The sequence below is a fragment of the Lampetra fluviatilis genome, chromosome 55 (genome assembly GCF_964198595.1).
Source record: "Lampetra fluviatilis chromosome 55, kcLamFluv1.1, whole genome shotgun sequence".
Classification (NCBI taxonomy): Eukaryota; Metazoa; Chordata; class Hyperoartia; order Petromyzontiformes; family Petromyzontidae; genus Lampetra; species Lampetra fluviatilis.
The window spans coordinates 9372328-9399129 of record NC_136329.1 but is presented as its reverse complement, the minus strand read 5'-3'; the positions used below and the strand labels follow the sequence as shown (position 1 = coordinate 9399129).

Sequence of the window (26802 nt, the reverse complement as noted above, 5' to 3'; positions counted from 1 at the left end):
GCCAGGCCATGTGCACCTTGAGGCCACGTGAAGTGTCGAACGCCCGCTGGCAGGAGGTCACGGGGCAGACCCAGGTGCCACGGGTCGACTGACCGAGATGACCGAGATGACTGGCTGATGCACCACCTGTGCCCCCTACTGTACCAACTTGCTGTGCTTTAGCCACCCGTCGCTCCGCTCGTTGTTGTGAGCGTCGCTCCTCCGCCCTCCGTTGTTGTTGGAGGGCGACTGCCTCCAACTGCCCAGTAGCGTCCTTCACGAGCCTCCTCCACAGAGGCCGATCTTGACACCGCTGGTACCAGTCATCGGCAAGTCCACTCAGCTCCACGTCCTCCTGTACCACATCACTCCATCTCTTCTCTAGCCCGTGCTGCGCCCGTTTAGCCCCCTCGATCCGGCCGAACAAAAGCTGTTTAGGCATGCGGTGGCTGGGCATGCGGGCTACATGACCCAGCCAACGCAGCCTTGCCTGCCGGAGGAGCTCACTGATGGGACTTTGCCCAGATCTTTCAAGGACTTGTGAGCTCCTCACACAATCCAGCCTGGTTAAACCCAGGATGGATCGTAGGCAGGCCAGCCTAAATGTTTCCAACCGGCGAAGATGCTCCACTAGGGGGGTCCACGTTTCGCAAGCGTAGAGAAGGGAGGGAATGACCGTGGCCGAGAAGACCTGAAGCTTCGTGCGGAGCGACAGACCAGGTAGCTTCCACACAGCGTTACGCAACCGATGAAAAGATATTGCCGCTCGACTGATTCGGAGTGAGACCTCTGCTGATAAACTGGAGCCGGTCATAAGCACACTGCCCAGGTATGGGAAACTCTCCACTCTCTCCACAACTGCCCCATCACCAATTGGGAGTTGTGGGGGTGGAGTGTCCGATGGTACAAAATACCCAGGCAGGTGCTTAGTTTTGGTGGGGCTGATGGTAAGGCCCCACCTCTTAGTGGCACGTTCCAGTCTCAGCAGCAGCGTCTCCAACTCCTCTTCTGAATGAGCAGCTATTACCAAATCATCGGCATACATAACGTGGTTGACCAATAGGGAGCCATCCCTTGATCGCACCCGGGCGTCGATCAGCCTCCCATTATATCTGTACCAAATGGAAATTCCCCCGGTACAGCTATTGAAGGCTTCACGAACTACGCAGTCGAAATAGATGTTAAATAATGTGGGAGCCAGAGGACATCCCTGTCGCACCCCAAGGTGTACAGGGAAAGGCTCCGACTCCCGGCCACGTAGTTTTACCCGGGCCCGCTCACCATCATGAAGGTCCTTAATGATCGTGAGCAGAGGGTCAGGGACTCCGAAAGCACGAAGAACAACCCAGAGCCCAGTCCTACTGATGGTATCATAGGCCTTGACCAGGTCAATAAAGCAGAGATGTAGGTCTTTTTGGAATTCCCTACACCTCTGCTGAAGCAGACGGACAGAAAATATGGCATCTGTGCAGGACCGCCCTTTCCTGAAACCACATTGGGGCTCCGCAAGCCTCTCCTCAGCATGCCTAGCAAGGCGATGTTGAATAATCCTTGCCAGGACCTTACCCGGCACACTGAGGAGTGAGATGCCCCTGTAGTTGTTACAGTCGGTACGGTCCCCCTTCTTAAAGAGGGGGACCACCAGGGCATCCTTCCAGTCCTGCGGAACCCGTCCAGTGGTCCAGACTGTTGTTATGATGTCATATAGGGCAGTCTGTGCACAAACGCCACCCTCCCTCAGCATTTCGCCTGGGAGATCATCTCTGCCCGGTGCCTTCCCTGGTCTCAGACTCCGGATCGCCCTCAGTACCTCCTCAACAGCCGGTACCTCAGCCAGCCACTCACAGGGGGTGACCTCTTCCAATATTTGAGGCACCGCAGCCTCAGCAGGGTTATCCCCACTTTGTGCCATGATGTTTTCCTGGCTGAGAGATTTTCCCTCCCCCAGGACCTCACAGAAATGCTCAGCAAATCTGCAAACCTGTTCCTGGGGGTCGGAGATTGGATCACCGTTTTTTCCTCTAATGATGGTAATAGGTGTGGCGCTGCAGGTTACTTTTTTGATGGAGTTAAATAGTGATTTGTGATCGCGGGCCACTGAGGCAGACTCCATCTCCTCAGCAACCCGCGACCACCACCCATCCTTACAGCGCCTCACGGCTCTCCGAACCTCCGAGCGAAGACTGCGGTAAACCTCCTCATTCTCTGACGTGGGATGCTGTAGGCGATGAGAGTGGGCCTGTCGCTTTTTCTCAATTAACCTGAACACCTCCTCCGTCAGCCAGGGTTCCCGGGGAGGTCTGGACCGCGTACCCAAAGCAGCCATTGCAGCTGCATGAGTCACAGTCTTAAACCTCGCCCATTTACCCTCGACATCAGGTGGAGTGGGGGACGATGCCAACCCCAGCTGCAAGCGATGATGAAATTCTCGCTTGCAACTTTCATCAGCTAACTTAGACCAGGCCACTTTTGGTTGGAATGGGATCCTGGGTGTACACCCACCACCGGAGTGGAAGAATGGCAGGCGCATCTTACAGATGACTAGTCGATGGTCAGAGGGCAGATCAGCTCCACGGTAGGTCCTGGTGTCAAGGACATGGGCTCGCATCCGCTGGTCCGTCACTACGTAGTCCAGCAGATGTTCTTGCTTGGACCCGGCATGCATCCATGATGTTGTGTGGATGCGCCGATGCCGGAAGAGCGTGTTGGTAATTACAAGCCCATGGGCTGCACAAAAATCTAGCAGCCTCCTACCGTTATTATTGAGCTGATCTGGCCCATGCCTTCCAATCACTCCAGACCAGGTGCCAGTATCATGACCAACTCGGGCATTGAAGTCACCCAACAAGATGACTCTGTCCCGAGTGGCCACTTTAGCCAGCACCTGTGACAGGAGGTCATAGAAAGCGTCCGACTCATCGGCTTTGCCTGCATCCCTCCACAGATGTTCGTCTTCGGTGGGGGCATAAGTAACCACGACCACCACTCCTCGCCTCTGGTTGATGGGAAGGCGAGCCCAAAGTATCCTGGGGCTTACAGCTTCCCACACCTCACCGCCACGCTCCCACGCCCCCTTCATTCTTTTGTTCAGAAGAAGAGCCACACCCTGTTGTTTGGCAGTCTCCTGCCCCGAGTAGAGGACTGTCCACCCCTCATGGTGGCAGGAGCCAGAACCGGTCCACCGGACCTCCTGAATGCCACAGAGATCCAGGCGGTACCGGTCCAGCTCCCGACAGAGGAGTGGCAGCCTCTCCTCCGCAGTGAGCGTTCGAACATTCCACGTGGCCATCCGCAATGGTTTTTCGTTGTTTCTGGAGGAGCCCCGAGGGTTAAAATTCAATCTCCTGGCTCCGCCAAATGGGGTTTGGCCAGGAGACGTCATAAAAGCCTGACCCCCCGGGGCCTCCGGCACAAGCTTATTAATTACAGGTTTATGTTTACTTCGTAGTTTAGTGGTGGTTAATTGAAGGTGGAGGGGTTACCAGCCCCTCGCACCCGTCCAGAGCCCCCGTTTAGCCACTGTGGTGGTCACAGACGCCATGAGGGGAGAGGCCAATGGGCATTGGCCCTCCCCCCACAGCACTGCCCACGACAATGTTGCCCGTCCGGCACCGCGAGGAGGTAGGAGGTTGTTTTGCCGGACTACCCCCAGAGTCACACACACAGACACATCAACATCGCCAGCACGGTAGTCAGCATCTCCTAGCCACGTGGTGAGTCAAGGGTCGTGATGGAACCCACGACCTCCTGCGCACCAGGCGAGGTAGTCAACATCTCCGAGCCACCGTGATGATGATGATGGTGATGCTGATGGTGATGATGATGGTGATGATGATGGTGATGATGATGATGATGAGAGACCTCCTGTGTACCAGGCGAGGTAGTCGACATCTGCAGGTACCTTGTGGAAGTGATGGTGATGATAGTGATGATGATGGTGATGATGATGGTGATGATGGTGATGATGGTGGTGATGATGGTGATGATGGTGATGATGATGATGGTGATGATGATGATGGTGATGATGGTGATGATGATGATGGTGATGATGGTGATGGTGATGATGATGGTGATGGTGGTGATGATGATGAAGTGATGATGATGATGGTGATGATGGTGATGATGGTGATGATGGTGATGATGGTGATGATGATGATGGTGGTGATGGTGATGGTGATGATGGTGATGATGGTGATGATGATGATGATGGTGATGATGATGGTGATGATGATGGTGATGATGATGGTGATGATGATGGTGATGATGATGGTGATGATGATGATGATGATGAGAGACCTCCTGTGTACCAGGCGAGGTAGTCGACATCTGCAGGTACCTTGTGGAAGTGATGGTGATGATAGTGATGATGATGGTGATGCTGATGGTGATGATGATGGTGATGATGGTGATGATAGTGATGATGATGGTGATGCTGATGGTGATGATGATGGTGATGATGGTGATGATGATGGTGATGGTGATGATAGTGATGATGATGGTGATGATGATGGTGATGATGATGGTGATGATGATGGTGATGATGGTGATGATGATGGTGATGATGGTGATGGTGATGATGATGGTGATGGTGGTGATGATGATGAAGTGATGATGATGATGGTGATGATGGTGATGATGGTGATGATGGTGATGATGGTGATGATGGTGATGGTGATGATGGTGATGATGGTGATGGTGGTGATGGTGTGTACCAGGCTAGGTGACTGCAGGTACCTTGATGAAGTGATGGTGATGGTGGTGATGGTGGTGATGGTGTGTACCAGGCTAGGTGACTGCAGGTACCTTGATGAAGTGATGGTGATGGTGTGTACCAGGCTAGGTGACTGCAGGTACCTTGATGAAGTGGTGGTGATGGTGGTGATGGTGTGTACCAGGCTAGGTGACTGCAGGTACCTTGATGAAGTGATGGTGATGATGGTGATGGTGGTGATGGTGATGGTGGTGATGGTGATGGTGGTGATGATGGTGATGGTGGTGATGGTGTGTACCAGGCTAGGTGACTGCAGGTACCTTGATGAAGTGATGGTGATGATGGTGATGGTGGTGATGGTGGTGATGGTGATGGTGGTGATGATGGTGATGGTGGTGATGGTGTGTACCAGGCTAGGTGACTGCAGGTACCTTGATGAAGTGATGATGGTGATGGTGATGGTGTGTACCAGGCTAGGTGACTGCAGGTACCTTGATGAAGTGATGGTGGTGATGGTGATGGTGGTGATGGTGTGTACCAGGCTAGGTGACTGCAGGTACCTTGATGAAGTGATGGTGATGGTGGTGATGGTGATGGTGGTGATGGTGTGTACCAGGCTAGGTGACTGCAGGTACCTTGATGAAGTGATGATGGTGATGATGATGGTGGTGATGGTGATGGTGATGATGGTGATGATGGTGGTGATGGTGTGTACCAGGCTAGGTGACTGCAGGTACCTTGATGAAGTGATGGTGATGGTGGTGATGGTGATGGTGGTGATGGTGTGTACCAGGCTAGGTGACTGCAGGTACCTTGACGAAGTGATGATGGTGATGATGATGATGGTGTGTACCAGGCTAGGTGTCTGCAGGTACCTTGATGAAGTGATGGTGATGGTGGTGATGGTGTGTACCAGGCTAGGTGACTGCAGGTACCTTGATGAAGTGATGGTGGTGATGGTGGTGATGGTGTGTACCAGGCTAGGTGACTGCAGGTACCTTGATGAAGTGATGATAGTGATGATGGTGATGGTGTGTACCAGGCTAGGTGACTGCAGGTACCTTGATGAAGTGATGATGATGGTGATGATGGTGGTGATGGTGATGATGGTGATGATGATGGTGATGGTGGTGATGGTGTGTACCAGGCTAGGTGACTGCAGGTACCTTGATGAAGTGATGGTGATGATGATGGTGTGTACCAGGCTAGGTGTCTGCAGGTACCTTGATGAAGTGCACCTCCACGAACTTCCCGAAGCGACTGCTGTTGTTGTTGCGCAGCGTCTTGGCGTTGCCAAACGCCTCCAGCAGCGGGTTCGCTGCGGGGCACCGTCACCATCACCATCATCATCAGCATCATCAGTAGTAGCATCATCATCATCAGTAGTATCATCATCATCAGTAGTATCATCATCATCAGTAGTATCATCATCATCAGTAGTAGTATCAGCATCAGTAGTATCATCATCATCAGTAGTAGTAGTATCATCATCAGTAGTATCATCATCATCATCAGTAGTATCATCATCATCATCATCAGTAGTATCATCATCAGTAGTAGCATCATCATCATCAGTAGTATCATCATCAGTAGTAGTATCATCATCATCAGTAGTATCATCATCAGTAGTAGTATCATCATCAGTAGTATCATCATCATCATCAGTAGTATCATCATCAGTAGTAGTATCATCATCAGTAGTATCATCATCAGTAGTATCATCATCAGTAGTAGTATCATCATCATCAGTAGTAGTATCATCATCATCAGTAGTAGTATCATCATCAGTAGTATCATCATCATCAGTAGTATCATCATCAGTAGTATCATCATCATCATCAGTAGTAGTAGTATCATCATCAGTAGTATCATCATCATCATCATCAGTAGTAGTAGTATCATCATCAGTAGTAGTAGTATCATCATCAGTAGTATCATCATCATCATCATCAGTAGCAGTAATAGTAGTAGTATCATCATCATCATCAGTAGCAGTAGTATCATCATCATCATCAGTAGCAGTAGTATCATCATCAGTAGTAGTATCATCATCAGTAGTAGTATCATCATCATCATCATCATCAGTTGTAGTAGCATCAGTAGTAGTATCATCAGTAGTAGTAGTATCATCATCATCATCAGTAGCAACATCATCATCAGTAGTATCATCATCAGTATCATCATCAGTATCATCATCAGTAGTATCATCATCAGTATCATCATCATCAGTATCATCATCAGCAAAAAGTTCCACTGTTGTAGCACTTTCCCCACCGGCCTGCGAGAGGCTGCCTGGGGGAGCTTTGGCTGTGCCTCACCTGCCACGATCTTCTCATCGATGTCTTGGCCTGATCCATAAGCCTCGGTGAGATACCTGCACCACCACCACCATCAGCAACATCATCATCAGCAGCAGCAGCAACATCATCAGCAACATCATCATCAGCAGCACCACCACCACCACCATCAGCAACATCATCATCATCATCAGCACCACCATCACCATCAGCAACATCACCATCATCAGCACCATCATCATCATCACCACCACCACCACCATGAGCAGCATCAGCACCACCACCATCATCACCATCATCAGCACCATCATCATCAGCACCATCATCATCAGCACCATCATCATCATCATCAGCACCATCATCATCAGCGAGGGTGCGTGAGTGACTGGGTGAGTGACTGGGTGAGTGACTGGGTGAGTGAGTGAGTGAGTGGATGAGTGACTGGGTGAGTGAGTGGGTGAATGAGTGGGTGAATGACTGGGTGAGTGATTGGGTGAGGGACTGGGTGAGTGAGTGGGTGAGTGACTGGGTGAGTGACTGGGTGAGTGACTGAGTGAGTGGGTGAGTGACTGAGTGAGTGACTGGATGAGCGAGTGAGTGGGTGAGTGGGTGGGTGAGTGACTGAGTGAGTGAGTGGGTGAGTGACTGGGTGAGTGAGTGACTGGGTGAGTGACTGGGTGAGTGAGTGGGTGAGTGACTGGGTGAGTGACTGGGTGAGTGACTGAGTGAGTGACTGGATGAGTGACTGGGTGAGTGGGTGACTGGGTGAGTGACTGGGTGAGTGGGTGGGTGAGTGACTGAGTGAGTGACTGGGTGAGTGACTGAGTGACTGAGTGGGTGACTGGGTGAGTGAGTGGGTGAGTGACTGAGTGAGTGACTGAGTGAGTGACTGGGTGAGTGACTGGGTGAGTGAGTGAGTGGGTGAGTGACTGAGTGAGTGGGTGAGTGGGTGAGTGACTGGGTGAGTGAGTGACTGGGTGAGTGACTGGGTGAGTGACTGGATGAGTGACTGGGTGAGTAACTGGGTGAGTGACTGGGTGAGTGAGTGGGTGAGTGAGTGGGTGAGTAACTGAGTGAGTGAGTGGGTAAGTGACTGGGTGGGTGAGTGACTGAGTGAGTGGGTAAGTGACTGGGTGAGTGACTGAGTGAGTGGGTAAGTGACTGGGTGGGTGAGTGACTGAGTGACTGGGTGAGTGACTGGGTGAGTGACTGGGTGAGTGACTGAGTGAGTGGGTGAGTGACTGAGTGAGTGACTGGGTGAGCGAGTGAGTGGGTGAGTGGGTGGGTGAGTGACTGAGTGAGTGAGTGAGTGGGTGAGTGACTGGGTGAGTGAGTGACTGGGTGAGTGACTGGGTGAGTGAGTGAGTGAGTGAGTGAGTGAGTGAGTGGGTGAGTGACTGGGTGAGTGAGTGACTGGGTGAGTGACTGGGTGAGTGAGTGGGTGAGTGACTGGGTGAGTGACTGGGTGAGTGACTGAGTGAGTGACTGGATGAGTGACTGGGTGAGTGGGTGAGTGGGTGAGTGACTGGGTGAGTGGGTGGGTGAGTGACTGAGTGAGTGACTGGGTGAGTGACTGAGTGACTGAGTGGGTGACTGGGTGAGTGAGTGGGTGAGTGACTGAGTGAGTGACTGAGTGAGTGACTGGGTGAGTGACTGGGTGAGTGAGTGAGTGGGTGAGTGACTGAGTGAGTGGGTGAGTGGGTGAGTGACTGGGTGAGTGAGTGACTGGGTGAGTGACTGGGTGAGTGACTGGATGAGTGACTGGGTGAGTAACTGGGTGAGTGACTGGGTGAGTGAGTGGGTGAGTGAGTGGGTGAGTAACTGAGTGAGTGAGTGGGTAAGTGACTGGGTGGGTGAGTGACTGAGTGAGTGGGTAAGTGACTGGGTGAGTGACTGAGTGAGTGGGTAAGTGACTGGGTGGGTGAGTGACTGAGTGACTGGGTGAGTGACTGGGTGAGTGACTGAGTGAGTGGGTGAGTGACTGAGTGAGTGACTGGGTGAGCGAGTGAGTGGGTGAGTGGGTGGGTGAGTGACTGAGTGAGTGAGTGAGTGGGTGAGTGACTGGGTGAGTGAGTGACTGGGTGAGTGACTGGGTGAGTGAGTGAGTGGGTGAGTGACTGGGTGAGTGACTGGGTGAGTGACTGAGTGAGTGACTGGATGAGTGACTGGGTGAGTGGGTGACTGGGTGAGTGACTGGGTGAGTGGGTGGGTGAGTGACTGAGTGAGTGACTGGGTGAGTGACTGAGTGACTGAGTGGGTGACTGGGTGAGTGAGTGGGTGAGTGACTGAGTGAGTAACTGAGTGAGTGACTGGGTGAGTGACTGAGTGGGTGAGTGACTGAGTGAGTGGGTGAGTGGGTGAGTGGGTGAGTGACTGGGTGAGTGAGTGACTGGGTGAGTGACTGGGTGAGTGACTGGATGAGTGACTGGGTGAGTAACTGGGTGAGTGACTGGGTGAGTGAGTGGGTGAGTGAGTGGGTGAGTAACTGAGTGAGTGAGTGGGTAAGTGACTGGGTGAGTGGGTGAGTGACTGGGTGGGTGATCGGGTGAGTGACTGAGTGAGTGGGTAAGTGACTGGGTGGGTGAGTGACTGAGTGAGTGGGTAAGTGACTGGGTGAGTGACTGGGTGAGTGACTGGGTAAGTGACTGAGTGACTGAGTGAGTGACTGGGTGAGTGAGTGAGTGAGTGAGTGACTGAGTGAGTGACTGGGTGAGTGACTGAGTGAGTGACTGGGTGAGTGAGTGAGTGGGTGAGTGAGTGAGTGAGTGAGTGACTGAGTGAGTGACTGAGTGAGTGACTGAGTGACTGAGTGAGTGATTGAGTGAGTGACTGTGTGAGTGAGTGGGTGAGTAGCTCCTCACCGCAGAATGAATTTGGTGTTCTCCGTTTTGCCAGCCCCCGACTCTCCGGACACGACGATGGACTGACTGAGCTTGTGGACTTTCATGTCCCTGTACGCCTTGTCAGCTGCACGGGAGAAGGAGGGAGGGAGAGAAAAACAACAAAATAAAAGAAAAACATAAAAAAATACAAATTATATGAAAAGGAAATGAACAGTAAAAATCAGAGAGAGATGTGATGTTGATACACTCGACGTCTCTCTCTCTCCCCCCCCTTCATCTCCCGTCTCATCTTCCATCTCATCTTCCATCTCATCTTCCATCTCATCTTCCATCTCATCTCTCCCCCATTTCTTTCTCTCGCTCTCATCTCCCGTCTCATCTCTCTCCCATCTCTCTCATCTCTCCACATCTCTCTGCGCCCCTCACCGATGGCGTACACGTGTGGAGGCAGGGTCCCCTTCATCTCCCATCTCATCTCTCTCTCATCTCTCTCCCATCTCATCTCTCCCCACATCTCTCTCCACATCTCTCCCATCTCTCTCCACATCTCCACATCTCCACATCTCTCTGCGCCTCACCGATGGCGTACACGTGTGGAGGCAGCGTGCCCTTCATCTCCCATCTCATCTCTCTCCCATCTCTCTCCACCTCCATCTCTCTCCACATCTCTCCACATCTCTCCACATCTCTCTCCCACATCTCCACATCTCTCTGCGCCCCTCACCGATGGCGTACACGTGTGGAGGCAGCGTCCCCTTCATCTCCAGTCTCATCTCTCTCTCAACTCCCTCTCATCTCTCTCCATCTCTCTCTCATCTCCACATCTCTCCACATCTCTCCACATCTCTCTCCACATCTCTCCGCATCTCTCCCACATCTCCACATCTCCACATCTCTCTGCGCCCCTCACTCACCGATGGCGTACACGTGTGGAGGCAGGGTCCCCTTCATCTCCCGTCTCATCTCTCCCATCTCTCTCTCATCTCCACATCTCTCTCCACATCTCTCCGCATCTCTCCCACATCTCCACATCTCTCTATCTCTCTGCGCCCCTCACCGATGGCGTACACGTGTGGAGGCAGGGTCCCCTTCATCTCCCGTCTCATCTCTCTCTCAACTCCCTCTCATCTCCCGTCTCATCTCTCCCATCTCTCTCTCATCTCCACATCTCTCTACACATCTCTCCACATCTCTCCCCTCTCTCTCCATCTCTCCACATCTCTCCACATCTCTCCCCTCTCTCTCCATCTCTCTCCACATCTCTCCACATCTCTCTGCGCCCCTCACTCACCGATGGCGTACACGTGTGGAGGCAGCGTGCCCAGCGAGCGACCGCGGTACGTGGCGATGGCGGCAGAGGTGTAGAGCTGCGGGATGTCGCGGTACGGGTTGACGGCGATCAGGATGTTCGCCACGTACGTCTGGACATCGTTACCATCAACAGAGTTAACATCGTTACCATCGCAGAGTTAACATCGTTACCATCAACAGAGTTAACATCGTTACCATCAACATAGTAAACATCGTTACCATCAACAGAGTTAACATCGTTGCCATCAACAGAGTTAACATCGTTACCATCGCAGAGTTAACATCGTTATCATCAACATAGTAAACATCGTTACCATCGACAGAGTTAACATCGTTGCCATCGCAGAGTTAACATCGTTACCATCAACAGAGTTAACATCGTTGCCATCAACAGAGTTAACATCGTTACCATCAACAGAGTTAACATCGTTACCATCGCATTGTTAACATCGTTACCATCAACAGAGTTAACATAGTTACCATCAACAAAGTAAACATCGTTACCATCAACAGAGTTAACATCGTTACCATCAACAGAGTTAACATCGTTACCATCAACAGAGTTAACATCGTTACCATCAACAGAGTTAACATCGTTGCCATCAACCGAGTTAACATCGTTGCCATCGCAGAGTTAACATCGTTACCATCAACATAGTAAACATCGTTACCATCAACAGAGTTAACATCGTTGCCATCAACAGAGTTAACATCGTTACCATCAACAGAGTTAACATCGTTACCATCGCATTGTTAACATCGTTACCATCAACAGAGTTAACATAGTTACCATCAACAAAGTAAACATCGTTACCATCAACAGAGTTAACATCGTTACCATCAACAGAGTTAACATCGTTGCCATCAACAGAGTTAACATCGTTACCATCAACAGAGTTAACATCGTTGCCATCAACAGAGTTAACATCGTTGCCATCAACAGAGTTAACATCGTTGCCATCAACAGAGTTAACATCGTTGCCATCAACAGAGTTAACATCGTTGCCATCAACAGAGTTAACATCGTTACCATCAACAGAGTTAACATCGTTGCCATCAACAGAGTTAACATCGTTACCATCAACAGAGTTAACATCGTTGCCATCAATAGAGTTAACATCGTTACCATCAACAGAGTTAACATCGTTGCCATCAACAGAGTTAACATCGTTACCATCAACAGAGTTAACATCGTTACCATCGCATTGTTAACATCGTTACCATCAACAGAGTTAACATAGTTACCATCAACAAAGTAAACATCGTTACCATCAACAGAGTTAACATCGTTACCATCACATCGTTAAGATTAACATCGTTATCATCAACATAGATACAATCGTTACCATAACATCGTTAACTTGAACATAGTTAACATCGTTAAGATTAACAGAGTTAACATCGTTACCATCACATCGGTAACATCGTTACCATCACATCGAGCGAAGGAATGAGTGGACGACGGGTGAGTGAACGACTGAATGAGAGAACGACTGAATGAGCGAAGGATTGAGTGGACGAGTGAACGACTGAATGAGAGAACGACTGAATGAGCGAAGGATTGAGTGGACGAGTGAACGACTGAATGAGAGAACGACTGAATGAGCGAAGGATTGAGAGAATGAGTGACCGAGTGAATGAGTGACCGAGTGAATGAGTGAAGGATTGAGCGGACGAGTGAACGACTGAATGAGTGAACGACTGAATGAGTGAACGAGCGACTCACGTAGATCTTGTCGCGGGAGAACCTCAGGCGAACGTTGTGTAGGAGGGTGCCCTCGTTCAGGAACATCAACGAGCCTGCACTCGGCACACACACACACAGGTGCCAGGCTAGGTGCACCAGGAGGAGGTCACGGGACAGACCCTGCAGGTGCCGTGGGTTGACTGCTGTGCCAGGCTAGGTGCACGAGGAAGAGGTCACGGGACAGAGTCTGCAGGTGCCGTGAGATGACTGGCAGAGATGACTGACCTCCTCCTGTGCCAACCATCACCACTCACACACAGACACACACACAGACACACACACAGACACACACACAGACACAGACACACAGACACACAGACACACAGACACACAGACACACACGGACACACACACACAGAGACACACACAGACACACACACAGACACACACACACACAGGTACACAGACACACACACACAGACACACACACACAGGTACACAGACACACACACAGACACACACACAGACACACACACACACAGACACACAGACACACACAGGTACACACACACAGGTACACAGACACACACACACACAGGTACACCCCACCACCACCACCACCTACAGTTGTCGTCTGCGTCCCTGTCGTTGTCCTGTTCTGCGGGGTACACCTGTGGGTAGGGTGCCACCACCACCACTCACACACACACACAGAGACACACACAGACACACACACAGACACACACATGTACACACACAGACACGTGTACCCCACCACCACCACCACCTACAGTTGTCGTCTGCGTCCCTGTTGATGTCCTGCTCTGCGGGGTACACCTGTGGGTAGGGCGCCACCACCACCACACACACACACACAGGTACACACACACACACACAGACACACACACACACACAGACACACACAGACACACACACACAGGTACACCCCACCACCACCACCACCACCTACAGTTGTCGTCTGCGTCCCTGTCGTTGTCCTGTTCTGCGGGGTACACCTGTGGGTAGGGCGCCACCACCACCACTCACACACACACAGGTACACACAGACACACAGACACACACAGACACACAGGTACACACAGACACACAGACACACACAGACACACAGGTACACACACAGAGGTACACACACACACAGACACGTGTACCCCACCACCACCACCACCTACAGTTGTCGTCTGCGTCCCTGTTGATGTCCTGCTCTGCGGGGTACACCTGTGGGTAGGGCGCCACCACCACCACTCACACACACACACAGAGACACACACAGACACACACACAGACACACACATGTACACACACAGACACGTGTACCCCACCACCACCACCACCTACAGTTGTCGTCTGCGTCCCTGTTGATGTCCTGCTCTGCGGGGTACACCTGTGGGTAGGGCGCCACCACCACCACTCACACACAGAGACACACACAGACACACACACAGACACACACATGTACACACACAGACACGTGTACCCCACCACCACCACCACCTACAGTTGTCGTCTGCGTCCCTGTTGATGTCCTGCTCTGCGGGGTACACCTGTGGGTAGGGCGCCACCACCACCGACGACGAGTCTCCGCTCCCCGCGATCTCCACCGTCAACGTGTCGGCCCCCACATCCACGATGCGGCCCAGACGGAACCCCTCCACCGGGTCCGGGGCCCACACGGGCCTCCCTTCGTTCATCTCTACACACACACACATACACACAGATACATATACATACACACAGATACACACACATACACACAGATACATACATACACACACACAGATACACACACACACACATACACACAGATACATACATACACACAGATACACATACACACACACAGATACACACACACACACATACACACAGATACATACACATACACACAGATACACATACACACACACAGATACACACACACACACATACACACAGATACATACATACACACAGATACCCATACACACACACAGATACACACACACATACACACAGATACATACATACACACAGATACACACACATACACACAGATACATACACACACACAGATACATATACATACACACAGATACATACATACATACACACACAGTTACAGATAGATATATACACATACACACACAGATACACACACAGATACACATACACACGGGCCTCCCTTCATTCATCTCTACACACGCACAGACATACATACACACATACACACACATACACACACAGATTCATATACATACACACACACGGGCCTCCCTTCATTCATCTCTACACACACATACATACAGATACATACACATACACACATACACACAGATACATACACATACATACACACAGATATATACATACACACACACACATGTCTCCCTTCATTCATCTCTGCACACACACACATACACACAGATACACAGATACACAGATACACACACACACATACACACATACACACAGACACACAGATACACACACACAGTTGGGGGCGTGGCATGAGGGGATGTTGGGGGCGTGGCACGAGGGGGAGTTGGGGGCGGGGCTAGAGGGGGAGTTGGGGGCGGGGCTAGAGGGGGTTGGGGGCGGGGCTAGAGGGAGTTGGGGGCGTGGCTAGAGGGAGTTGGGGGCGTCGCTAGAGGGAGTTGGGGGCGGGGTTAGACGGAGTTGGGGGAGGGGCTAGAGGGGGTTGGGGGGCGGGGCTAGAGGGAGTTGGGGGCGTGGCTAGAGGGAGTTGGGGGCGTGGCTAGAGGGAGTTGGGGGCGGGCTAGATGGAGTTGGGGGCGTGGCTAGAGGGAGTTGGGGGCGTGGCTAGCGGGGGTTAGGGGCGTGGCTAGAGGGAGTTGGGGCGGGGCTAGAGGGAGTTGGGGGCGGGGCTAGAGGGAGGGAGGGGGAGAGATGTACACACACAGAGATACACACACACAGAGATACACACACACAGAGATACACACACACAGAGAGACACACACACAGAGACACACACACACAGAGAGACACACACACACACAGATACACACACACAGAGAGACACACACGCAGAGATACACACACAGAGATACACATACACACACACACAGATACACACACACAGAGATACACACACAGAGATACACACACACAGATATACACACACAGAGACACACACACAGAGATACACACACACACACAGATACACACACAGAGATACACACACACAGATACACACACAGAGATACACACACAGATACACACACAGAGATACACACACACAGATACACACACAGAGATACACACACACAGATACACACACACAGATACACACACAGATACACACACACAGAGATACACACACAGATACACACACAGAGATACACACACACAGATACACACACACAGATACACACACAGATACACACACACAGAGATACACACACAGATACACACACAGAGATACACACACACAGAGATACACACACACAGAGATACACACACACAGAGATACACACACAGAGATACACACACAGAGATACACTCACACAGAGACACACACAGAGATACACACAGATACACACACACAGATACACACACACAGATACACACACAGATACACACACAGAGATACACACACAGAGATACACACACACAGATACACACACACAGAGACACACACACAGATACACACACAGATACACACACACACATATACACACACAGAGATACACACACACAGATACACACACACAGAGACACACACAGAGATACACACACACAGATACACACACACAGATACACACACAGAGATACAAACACACAGATACACACACAGAGATACACACACACAGATACACACACACAGATACACACACAGAGATACACACACAGAGATACACACACAGATATACACACACACAGAGATACACACACAGAGATACACACAGAAATATACACACACAGATGCACACACACACAGAGATACACACAGAGACACACACACACAGAGAGACACACACAGAGACACACACACAGAGATACACACACACAGAGATACACACACAGATACACACACAGAGATACACACACAGAGATACACACACACAGATACACACACAGAGATACACACACACAGATACACACACACAGATACACACACACAGATACACACACACACAGACACACACACAGAGATACACACAGATACACACACAGATACACACACAGATATACACACACACAGATACACACACACACACACAGATACACACACACACACAGATACACACACACACACAGATACACACACACAGATACACACACAGAGATACACACACACAGATACACACACAGAGATACACACACACAGAGATACACACACACAGATACACACACACAGATACACACACACACAGATACACACACACAGATACACACACACAGATACACACACAGAGATACACACACAGAGATACACACACACAGATACACACACACAGATACACACACACAGATACACACAGACACACACACAGAGATACACACACAGATACACACACACAGATACACACACACAGATACACACACACAGATACACACACACAGATACACACACACAGATACACACAGACACACACACAGAGATACACACACAGATACACACACACAGATACACACACAGAGATACACACACACAGATACACACACAGAGATACACACACACAGAGATACACACACACAGATACACACACACAGATACACACACACACAGATACACACACACAGATACACACACACAGATACACACACAGAGATACACACACAGAGATACACACACACAGATACACACACACAGATACACACACACAGATACACACAGACACACACACAGAGATACACACACAGATACACACACACAGATACACACACACAGATACACACACACAGATACACACACACAGATACACACACACAGATACACACAGACACACACACAGAGATACACACACAGATACACACACACAGATGTGTATATACACAGATATGCACGGGACTCCATTCATTCATGTCTCCAAGGAGATGTACACACAGAGATGTACACACAGGAAGAGAGCGAGAGAGAGAGCGACAGGGAGTAGAGAGAGAGGGGGGGGGCAGAGAGGGGGGGGGCAGAGAGGGGGGGGGCAGAGAGGGGGGGGCAGAGAGGGGGGGGGCAGAGAGGGGGGGGCAGAGAGGGGGGGGGGCAGAGAGGGGGGGGGCAGAGAGGGGGGGGGCAGAGAGGGGGGGGGCAGAGAGGGGGGGGCAGAGAGGGGGGGGGCAGAGAGGGGGGGGGCAGAGAGGGGGGGGGCAGAGAGGGGGGGGGCAGAGAGGGGGGGGGCAGAGAGGGGGGGGGCAGAGAGGGGGGGGGCAGAGAGGGGGGGGGCAGAGAGGGGGGGGCAGAGAGGGGGGGGGCAGAGAGGGGGGGGCAGAGAGGGGGGGGGCAGAGAGGGGGGGGGCAGAGAGGGGGGGGGCAGAGAGGGGGGGGTAGAGAGAGGGGGGAGAGAGGGGGGGGGCAGAGAGAGGGGGGGAGAGAGGGGGGGGCAGAGAGGGGGGGGGCAGAGAGGGGGGGGCAGAGAGGGGGGGGGCAGAGAGGGGGGGGGCAGAGAGGGGGGGGCAGAGAGGGGGGGGGCAGAGAGGGGGGGGGCAAAGAGGGGGGGGCAGAGAGGGGGGGGGCAGAGAGGGGGGGGGCAGAGAGGGGGGGGGGAGAGAGGGGGGGGCAGAGAGGGGGGGGGCAGAGAGGGGGGGGCAGAGAGGGGGGGGGCAGAGAGGGGGGGGCAGAGAGGGGGGAGAGAGGGGGGGGGCAGAGAGGGGGGGCAGAGAGGGGGGGGCAGAGAGGGGGGGGCAGAGAGGGGGGGGCAGAGAGGGGGGGGGCAGAGAGGGGGGGGGCAGAGAGGGGGGGGGGCAGAGAGGGGGGGGGGCAGAGAGGGGGGGGCAGAGAGGGGGGGGCAGAGAGGGGGGGGCAGAGAGGGGGGGGGCAGAGAGGGGGGGGCAGAGAGGGGGGGGCAGAGAGGGGGGGGGCAGAGAGGGGGGGCAGAGAGGGGGGGGGCAGAGAGGGGGGTAGGGGAGAGAGGGGGGGGGGTGTAATGTTTGACAGAGATCCAGTTGTGCCCTTTGACCCTTCATTGAATCACCTGCCTGGCCACTCACCTGCCCATTCACCCTCTCACTCATTAACACACCCACCTACTCACCCACTCATTCATCTACCTACTCACCAACCTACTCACCCACTCACCCACTCATTCATCTACCTACTCACCAACCTACTCACCTACCCACTCACCAACCTACTCACCTACCTACTCACCTACCTACTCACCAACCTACTCACCTACCCACTCACCAACCTACTCACCTACCTACTCACCAACCTACTCACCTACCTACTCACCAACCTACTCACCAACCTACTCACCTACCTACTCACCAACCTACTCACCAACCTACTCACCTACCTACTCACCTACCTACTCACCAACCTACTCACCAACCTACTCACCTACCCACTCACCAACCTACTCACCAACCTACTCACCTACCCACTCACCTACCTACTCACCAACCTACTCACCAACCTACTCACCTACCTACTCACCAACCTACTCACCAACCTACTCACCTACCTACTCACCAACCTACTCACCAACCTACTCACCTACCCACTCACCTACCTACTCACCAACCTACTCACCAACCTACTCACCAACCTACTCACCAACCTACTCACCTACCTACTCACCAACCTACTCACCTACCCACTCACCTACCCACTCACCTACCTACTCACCAACCTACTCACCTACCTACTCACCTACCTACTCACCTACCTACTCACCTACCCACTCACCTACCTACTCACCTACCTACTCACCTACCTACTCACCAACCTACTCACCTACCTACTCACCAACCTACTCACCTACCTACTCACCTACCTACTCACCAACCTACTCACCTACCTACTCACCTACCTACTCACCTACCCACTCACCTACCTACTCACCTACCTACTCACCTACCTACTCACCTACCTACTCACCAACCTACTCACCTACCTACTCACCTACCTACTCACCAACCTACTCACCTACCTACTCACCAACCTACTCACCAACCTACTCACCTACCTACTCACCAACCCACTCACCTGCCCATTCACCCTCTCACTCATTAACACACTCACCCACTCACCTAGCTACACAACCACCTACTCACCTACCTACTCAACAAACTACCTCACTCACCAACCTACTCACCTACATGTCTGTGTCTCTCTGTGTGTGTGTCTCTCTGTGTGTATCTCTGTGTGTGTCTGTGTGTGTGTCTGTGTGTCGCTCTGTTTGTGTCTGTGTGTGTCTTTGTGTGTGTCTGTGTCTCTGTGTATCTGTCTATTTGTATATGTCTATGTGTGTCTCTGTGTGTGTCTCTGTGTGTGTCTGTGTCTCTGTGTCTCTGTGTATCTCTCTATGTGTGTGTCTCTGTGTGTCTCTGTGTGTGTCTCTGTGTGTGTCTCTGTGTGTGTCTCCGTGTCTCACCAGCCGTGTTGTCCTCGCTCTCACAAGCTGCAGCACAATTCTTGTCTCCGTAGTGTCTCTGTGTGAGACAGGCCTGTCCCCGTGTCTCCCTCTCTCTGTCTCGGTGTGTCTCTCTGTGTCTCTCTGTCTCTATCTCTGTCTCTGTGTGTCTCTGTGTGTCTCTGTGTGTATCTCAGTGTGTGTCTCTCTGTCTCTGTGTGTGTCTCAGTGCGTGTGTCACTGTCTCTGTGTGTCTCTCTGTCTCTCTCCGTGTGTCTCTCTCTCTCTCTGTGTGTCTACCTGTACCTCCGTGTCTCTCTCTGGCCCCGTCTTCCTCACGTGAGAGTCGTGGGTGCAAAGATCACCAACTCACTCCAGTGAAGACAGAGAGGGAGGGAGTAGAGAGAGAGAGGGAGGAGAGGGAGGGAGTAGAGGGAGAGAGGGAGGAGGGAGAGAGTAGAGAGGGAGGGAGTAGAGGGAGAGAGGGAGGGAGGAGAGAGAGGGAGGGAGGAGAGGGGGAGGGAGGGAGTAGAGAGAGAGGGAGGGAGGAGAGAGAGAGGCCTCTGTGACTCAAGCCGACAGAGTCCTCGCCAATCAGGGACTCAAGTCCCGGGGCAAGGAGAGGGCAAGGCCGCGATATTTCCGCAAACAAATTATTAAGTGGGAGGACGTGGAGGCAAGTAAAAACCAATGCCTATGTACATCGCCTCCCTAAACGTGAACGGCTGCAGGGAGGCAGTGCGGAGGTTTTCCGCAATGTCTCTTGCGAGGAAACACGCTGCCTCTGTCTTCTTCATTCAGGAGACGCATCTCACGGTCGAGGACGAGGATGACTGGACGAAGGAGTGGGGAGGGGACTCCTTCTACAGCCACCTTGACAACACCTCCTGTGGAGTCGCGACCCTGTTCGCTAAAGGGTTTCATCCCGAACTCATCACCCAGACCGAAGTGGTGACGGGCAGGCTGCTCGCGGTAACGGTCAGGGTGGGCGATGTCACCACCCACCTACTGAACGTGGACGCGCCGGTCAACAACAAGGAGAAGATCCCGTTCCTGCACCTCCTGAGGAGGCACCTGGCTGGGATCCCGGACGACGAGTGCGTGATTGTGGGTGGCGACCACAACTGCACAATCGGCGCCCTGGATCGTTCGGGAAGGCAGCAGGGGGGAGTTGGGCCGAAGAGGGAGATGCAGGGACTACTGGAGGACGCCGCCTTGGTGGACGTGTGGCGCATACATCACCCAGGCCAACGCCAGTTCACGTACACGAGGACGAGGCGCGATGGCTCGGTGACACAGTCCAGGCTCGACAGATTTTACATCTCTAAGAACTTTGTGACGTGCGCCATAACGTCTGGCATCAGGGCGGCACCCTTCACGGACCACAACCTCATCGTGCTCCGTGTCAAGCTGGAGAGAGCCCGCGAGGGTGCGTCCCACTGGCATTTTAACAACTCGCTGCTGGGGGATGGCACCTTCATAGAGATGTTCGAGGACTTCTGGGAAGAGTGGAGAAAAACCAAAACGCAGTTCGACTCTCTGGCCCAATGGTGGGATATGGGCAAAGTGCACACCAGGCTGTTGTGCCAACAATACACCTGGGGGAGCACCAGACTGAAGAACGCGGACATCACAGACATGGAAGCCCGGGTCCTCGATTTGGAGAGTCGCCTCGCCGAGGACAGTAACCCTGCTCTTCTTCGAGAATACGAGGAGATTAGGGAGCGTCTCAAAGGCCTACAGGAGGAGCAGACGAGGGGAGCGTTTGTGCGATCCCGGGTGAAGCTCATCACAGACCTCGACACGGGATCCCCGTTTTTCTACTCCCTTGGGAGGCAGAACGGGAGACGCAAATACATGGAGTGCCTCTTTGATGGTGACGATGTCCTGGCGCACGAACTCCAGCAGAAGTCGACCATCATCAGAGACTTCTACGGCAGCCTGTTCTCCCCTGAAGAAACATCGGGAGCGGCCCAGGCGGAGGCATGGAGCGGTCTACCCACCCTGGAGGAAGACGGGAAAGAGCTGCTGGAGCAAAAGCTCACCAGGAATGACCTTGACGCAGCTGTAGGAGGACTGGCCCCAAATAAATCCCCAGGGTTAGACGGGCTAACAGGGGAGTTTTACGCCGCTTTTTGGCCATCGCTACGGGAGGACTACAGAGAGGTGCTGGAGGAAGCATCTGTCACCGGGGTGATGCCTCAGTCTTGGAGGAGGGCGGTGCTCACTCTGCTTCCCAAGAACGGAGACCTGAGGCACCTACAAAACTGGCGTCCGGTGTCCCTCCTGAACACCGACTACAAAATATTGACGAAGGCTCTCTCCCTGCGACTGAAAGGGGTGATTGCACAAGTCGTAAACAGGGACCAGTCCTACACCATCCCCGGACGATCCATCCACGACGGCATCTTCCTGGTCAGAGACCTCATCGCGATGTCCCGGAGGTTGGGCATCCCAATCGCGTTTCTGGCCCTTGACCAGGAAAAGGCTTTTGACAGAGTGGACCACAAATACCTGCTGGGAACCCTCAAGACCTTTGGTTTTGGAGATGGGTTTGTCCGAACGATCCGCCTACTCTACACCAAGGCGGAGTGCATGATCAAGATCAACGGCACCCTCACTGCCCCCGTCAAATTCGAGCGAGGAGTGAGACAGGGATGCCCATTGTCGGGCCAACTTTATGCACTGGCATTAGAGCCTTTCCTGAGTCTCATAAGGCGGAGACTCAGCGGCCTGGTGCTCAGGGAACCAAGCGTCAGTTTGGTCCTGACGGCATACGCCGATGACATCCTCCTCATCCTTCGTTCCCTGGATGATGTCGCCCTGCTGCACGAGTGTCAGGAGGTCTTTTCGAAGGCCTCCTCATCCAAAATGAACTGGCAAAAGTGCAGCGGCCTGCTCGTTGGAGCGTGGGACATGACCGAGTGTCCGGAGAAGGCAAAAACCATCAATTGGAGCACAACATCGCTGCACCACCTGGGGGTGTTCCTGGGACCAGAGGAGGAACCACCGCAAAGGAACTGGGTCGAGCTGGAGGAGAAGGTGAAGGAGCGGCTGGACACCTGGAGTCGCCTGTGCAAGTTCCTCACCTTCAGGACAAAGACGTTGGTGGTGAACCAGCTGGTGACGTCCATGCTGTGGCACCGACTCTTCTCCCTGCACCCCCCCAATGAGCCTCGTCAACGCGCTTCAGAAGCGAGTCCTCGACTTCTTCTGGTCGGGCAGAGGACACCGGGTCGCGGCTGGGGTCCTGGCCCTGCCACTGGACGAGGGCGGTCACGGGCTGGTGTGCGTGCGGAGTCAGCTGGCCACCTTCCGACTGCAGGCCGCACAAAAGTTCCTGCACACCACCACCCCTGCACCAGCCTGGAGCGTCACGGCCTCCTTCCTACTCAAACAGCTGGGGGGTCTGCAGTGCTCCAAACAACTATTCTATATGGACCTGCAGGGCCTCCCACTGGGACAGCTGCCACCTTTCTACAGGAGCGTCCTGCAGACGTGGAGCACCCTCGCCGTCAGGAGGCTGAACCGGCCGCGATCGGCCGAGGATCTGGTCTTCGAACCGATCCTCAGGAACCCGCAGACAAAGCTGCCGTCCACCACCGCCACCCCCGGCATGGAGAGGCGCCTCACCAACGCGCGGCTCACCAGGATGGGAGATCTGGTGGAGCCTGGAACACGGGGCCGGTGGCTCGGACCAGCAGACATGGCCACAAAGACAGGGCTGCAATCGCTCCGGGTGGCTGCCCGGATCCTGGCCGAAGCCAAGGAAGCCTTCTCAGCGGCAGCGGGGAGAACGCCCCCCATCGGCGTTGGGGACGACGAGGCCCCTCTCGGTCCCCCTCCACCGGAGCTCTCCGTCGTGCCGCTGCAGCGCCAATGCCGACAAGCGAAGGCGGATCACAACCTGTGCCGGCTGGAAGACCTACCAGAGGTGGCCTTTGCAAATGTCAAGAGGAAGGTGCTCTACTCCTACATGGTCCGGTTTCACCAACAGGACACCCTGAGGAGCCACAAGGACCATGCCTGGAGGAAAGCCCTGCCCTGCATCTCTCCGGAGAGGCCTCGCTGGAGGCAACTCTACTCCAGCCCGACGTACAACCGCATCGGCGACCTCAGCTGGAGCATCGCCCACGGCACCGTCACCACCAACGCCTCCCTGGCGCGCTTCACCGACACGCCCCCGGAGTGCCGGTTCTGCGGTAAAGTGGAGACGGTGGCGCACCAATACGTGGAGTGCAAGAGCCTGGACTCGCTGTTCAAGGTCCTGAGAAACATCCTACTAAAGTTCAGCCTCCACTTCTCCCCGACGGTCCTCATCTTTGGATACCGAAAGGGCGACGGATCCCAACATCTTCAGGGGCTGGTCAACGTGCTCGTCGGCTACGCCAAGCTCGCCATTTACAGGGCGAGGAAAGTGGCCCTGGAGGGGAAACGTCCGGCCAGCAGCCTGGGCATCTTCCGCGCTCTGGTCGGAGCCAGGGTGTGGCTGGAGTTCCGCCATGCACGGTTGACCCACGCCGTGCCGGCCTTCATGGAGCAGTGGGCGATGGAGGAGGCCGTGTGCTCCGTGGCAGATGACGGGGAGCTCTGCATGCTGTTATGAGCTACCCGTCGGAGGCCGTCGGACTGCGAGGGGGGCGGCGTACATAACGAGAGAGTGAACGAAAGAATGAGCGACAGAACGAGCGAGAGAGAGAGCGAGTGAGAGAGAGAGCGAGAGAGCGAGCGAGAGAGTGAGCGAAAGAGCGAGCGAGGGCTACATAAAGCCCAGTTTAAAAAAAAAAAATAATAATAATAATTTTACGAAATGATGACCGAAACAAAGTGCCGAATACACCGAGCATCTTCTTGTTTCCACTGATCGTAAAAAAAAAAGAGAGGGAGGGAGGAGAGAGAGGGAGGGAGGAGAGGGAGAGAGGGAGGGAGGAGAGAGAGGGAGGGAGGAGAGGGAGGGAGTAGAGGGAGAGAGGGAGGAGGGAGAGAGTAGAGAGGGAGGGAGTAGAGGGAGAGAGGGAGGGAGGAGAGAGAGGGAGGGAGGAGAGGGGGAGGGAGGGAGTAGAGAGAGAGGGAGGGAGGAGAGAGAGAGGCCTCTGTGACTCAAGCCGACAGAGTCCTCGCCAATCAGGGACTCAAGTCCCGGGGCAAGGAGAGGGCAAGGCCGCGATATTTCCGCAAACAAATTATTAAGTGGGAGGACGTGGAGGCAAGTAAAAACCAATGCCTATGTACATCGCCTCCCTAAACGTGAACGGCTGCAGGGAGGCAGTGCGGAGGTTTTCCGCAATGTCTCTTGCGAGGAAACACGCTGCCTCTGTCTTCTTCATTCAGGAGACGCATCTCACGGTCGAGGACGAGGATGACTGGACGAAGGAGTGGGGAGGGGACTCCTTCTACAGCCACCTTGACAACACCTCCTGTGGAGTCGCGACCCTGTTCGCTAAAGGGTTTCATCCCGAACTCATCACCCAGACCGAAGTGGTGACGGGCAGGCTGCTAGCGGTAACGGTCAGAGTGGGCGATGTCACCACCCACCTACTGAACGTGGACGCGCCGGTCAACAACAAGGAGAAGATCCCGTTCCTGCACCTCCTGAGGAGGCACCTGGCTGGGATCCCGGACGACGAGTGCGTGATTGTGGGTGGCGACCACAACTGCACAATCGGCGCCCTGGATCGTTCGGGAAGGCAGCAGGGGGGAGTTGGGCCGAAGAGGGAGATGCAGGGACTACTGGAGGACGCCGCCTTGGTGGACGTGTGGCGCATACATCACCCAGGCCAAAGCCAGTTCACGTACACGAGGACGAGGCGCGATGGCTCGGTGACACAGTCCAGGCTCGACAGATTTTACATCTCTAAGAACTTTGTGACGTGCGCCATAACGTCTGGCATCAGGGCGGCACCCTTCACGGACCACAACCTCATCGTGCTCCGTGTCAAGCTGGAGAGAGCCCGCGAGGGTGCGTCCCACTGGCATTTTAACAACTCGCTGCTGGGGGATGGCACCTTCATAGAGATGTTCGAGGACTTCTGGGAAGAGTGGAGAAAAACCAAAACGCAGTTCGACTCTCTGGCCCAATGGTGGGATATGGGCAAAGTGCACACCAGGCTGTTGTGCCAACAATACACCTGGGGGAGCACCAGACTGAAGAACGCGGACATCACAGACATGGAAGCCCGGGTCCTCGATTTGGAGAGTCGCCTCGCCGAGGACAGTAACCCTGCTCTTCTTCGAGAATACGAGGAGATTAGGGAGCGTCTCAAAGGCCTACAGGAGGAGCAGACGAGGGGAGCGTTTGTGCGATCCCGGGTGAAGCTCATCACAGACCTCGACACGGGATCCCCGTTTTTCTACTCCCTTGGGAGGCAGAACGGGAGACGCAAATACATGGAGTGCCTCTTTGATGGTGACGATGTCCTGGCGCACGAACTCCAGCAGAAGT

General features: G+C 53.5%; 1 protein-coding gene and 1 long non-coding RNA gene across 2 annotated transcripts in view; one reads left to right on the top strand and one right to left on the bottom strand.

Moving 5' to 3' along the window:
• Positions 1-5737, top strand: part of LOC144949982 (uncharacterized) — a 17984-nt gene extending 12247 nt beyond the window's left edge. Inside the window, exon 5 of the long non-coding RNA XR_013640329.1 lies at positions 5733-5737. This is a non-coding gene — a long non-coding RNA (uncharacterized LOC144949982). The remainder of the gene's footprint in view (positions 1-5732) is intronic.
• Positions 5738-5895: 158 nt separating this feature from the next.
• LOC144949981 (unconventional myosin-VI-like) lies at positions 5896-14537 on the bottom strand. The gene is made up of 6 exons (XM_078879971.1): positions 14345-14537; positions 12868-12941; positions 11122-11251; positions 9849-9954; positions 7009-7064; positions 5896-6008 (listed from the first exon to the last, which is right to left on the bottom strand). Exons 1-6 carry the CDS (start codon positions 14535-14537, stop codon positions 5896-5898), a joined length of 672 nt encoding a protein of 223 aa, XP_078736097.1.
• Between the last annotated feature and the right edge of the window lie 12265 nt (positions 14538-26802).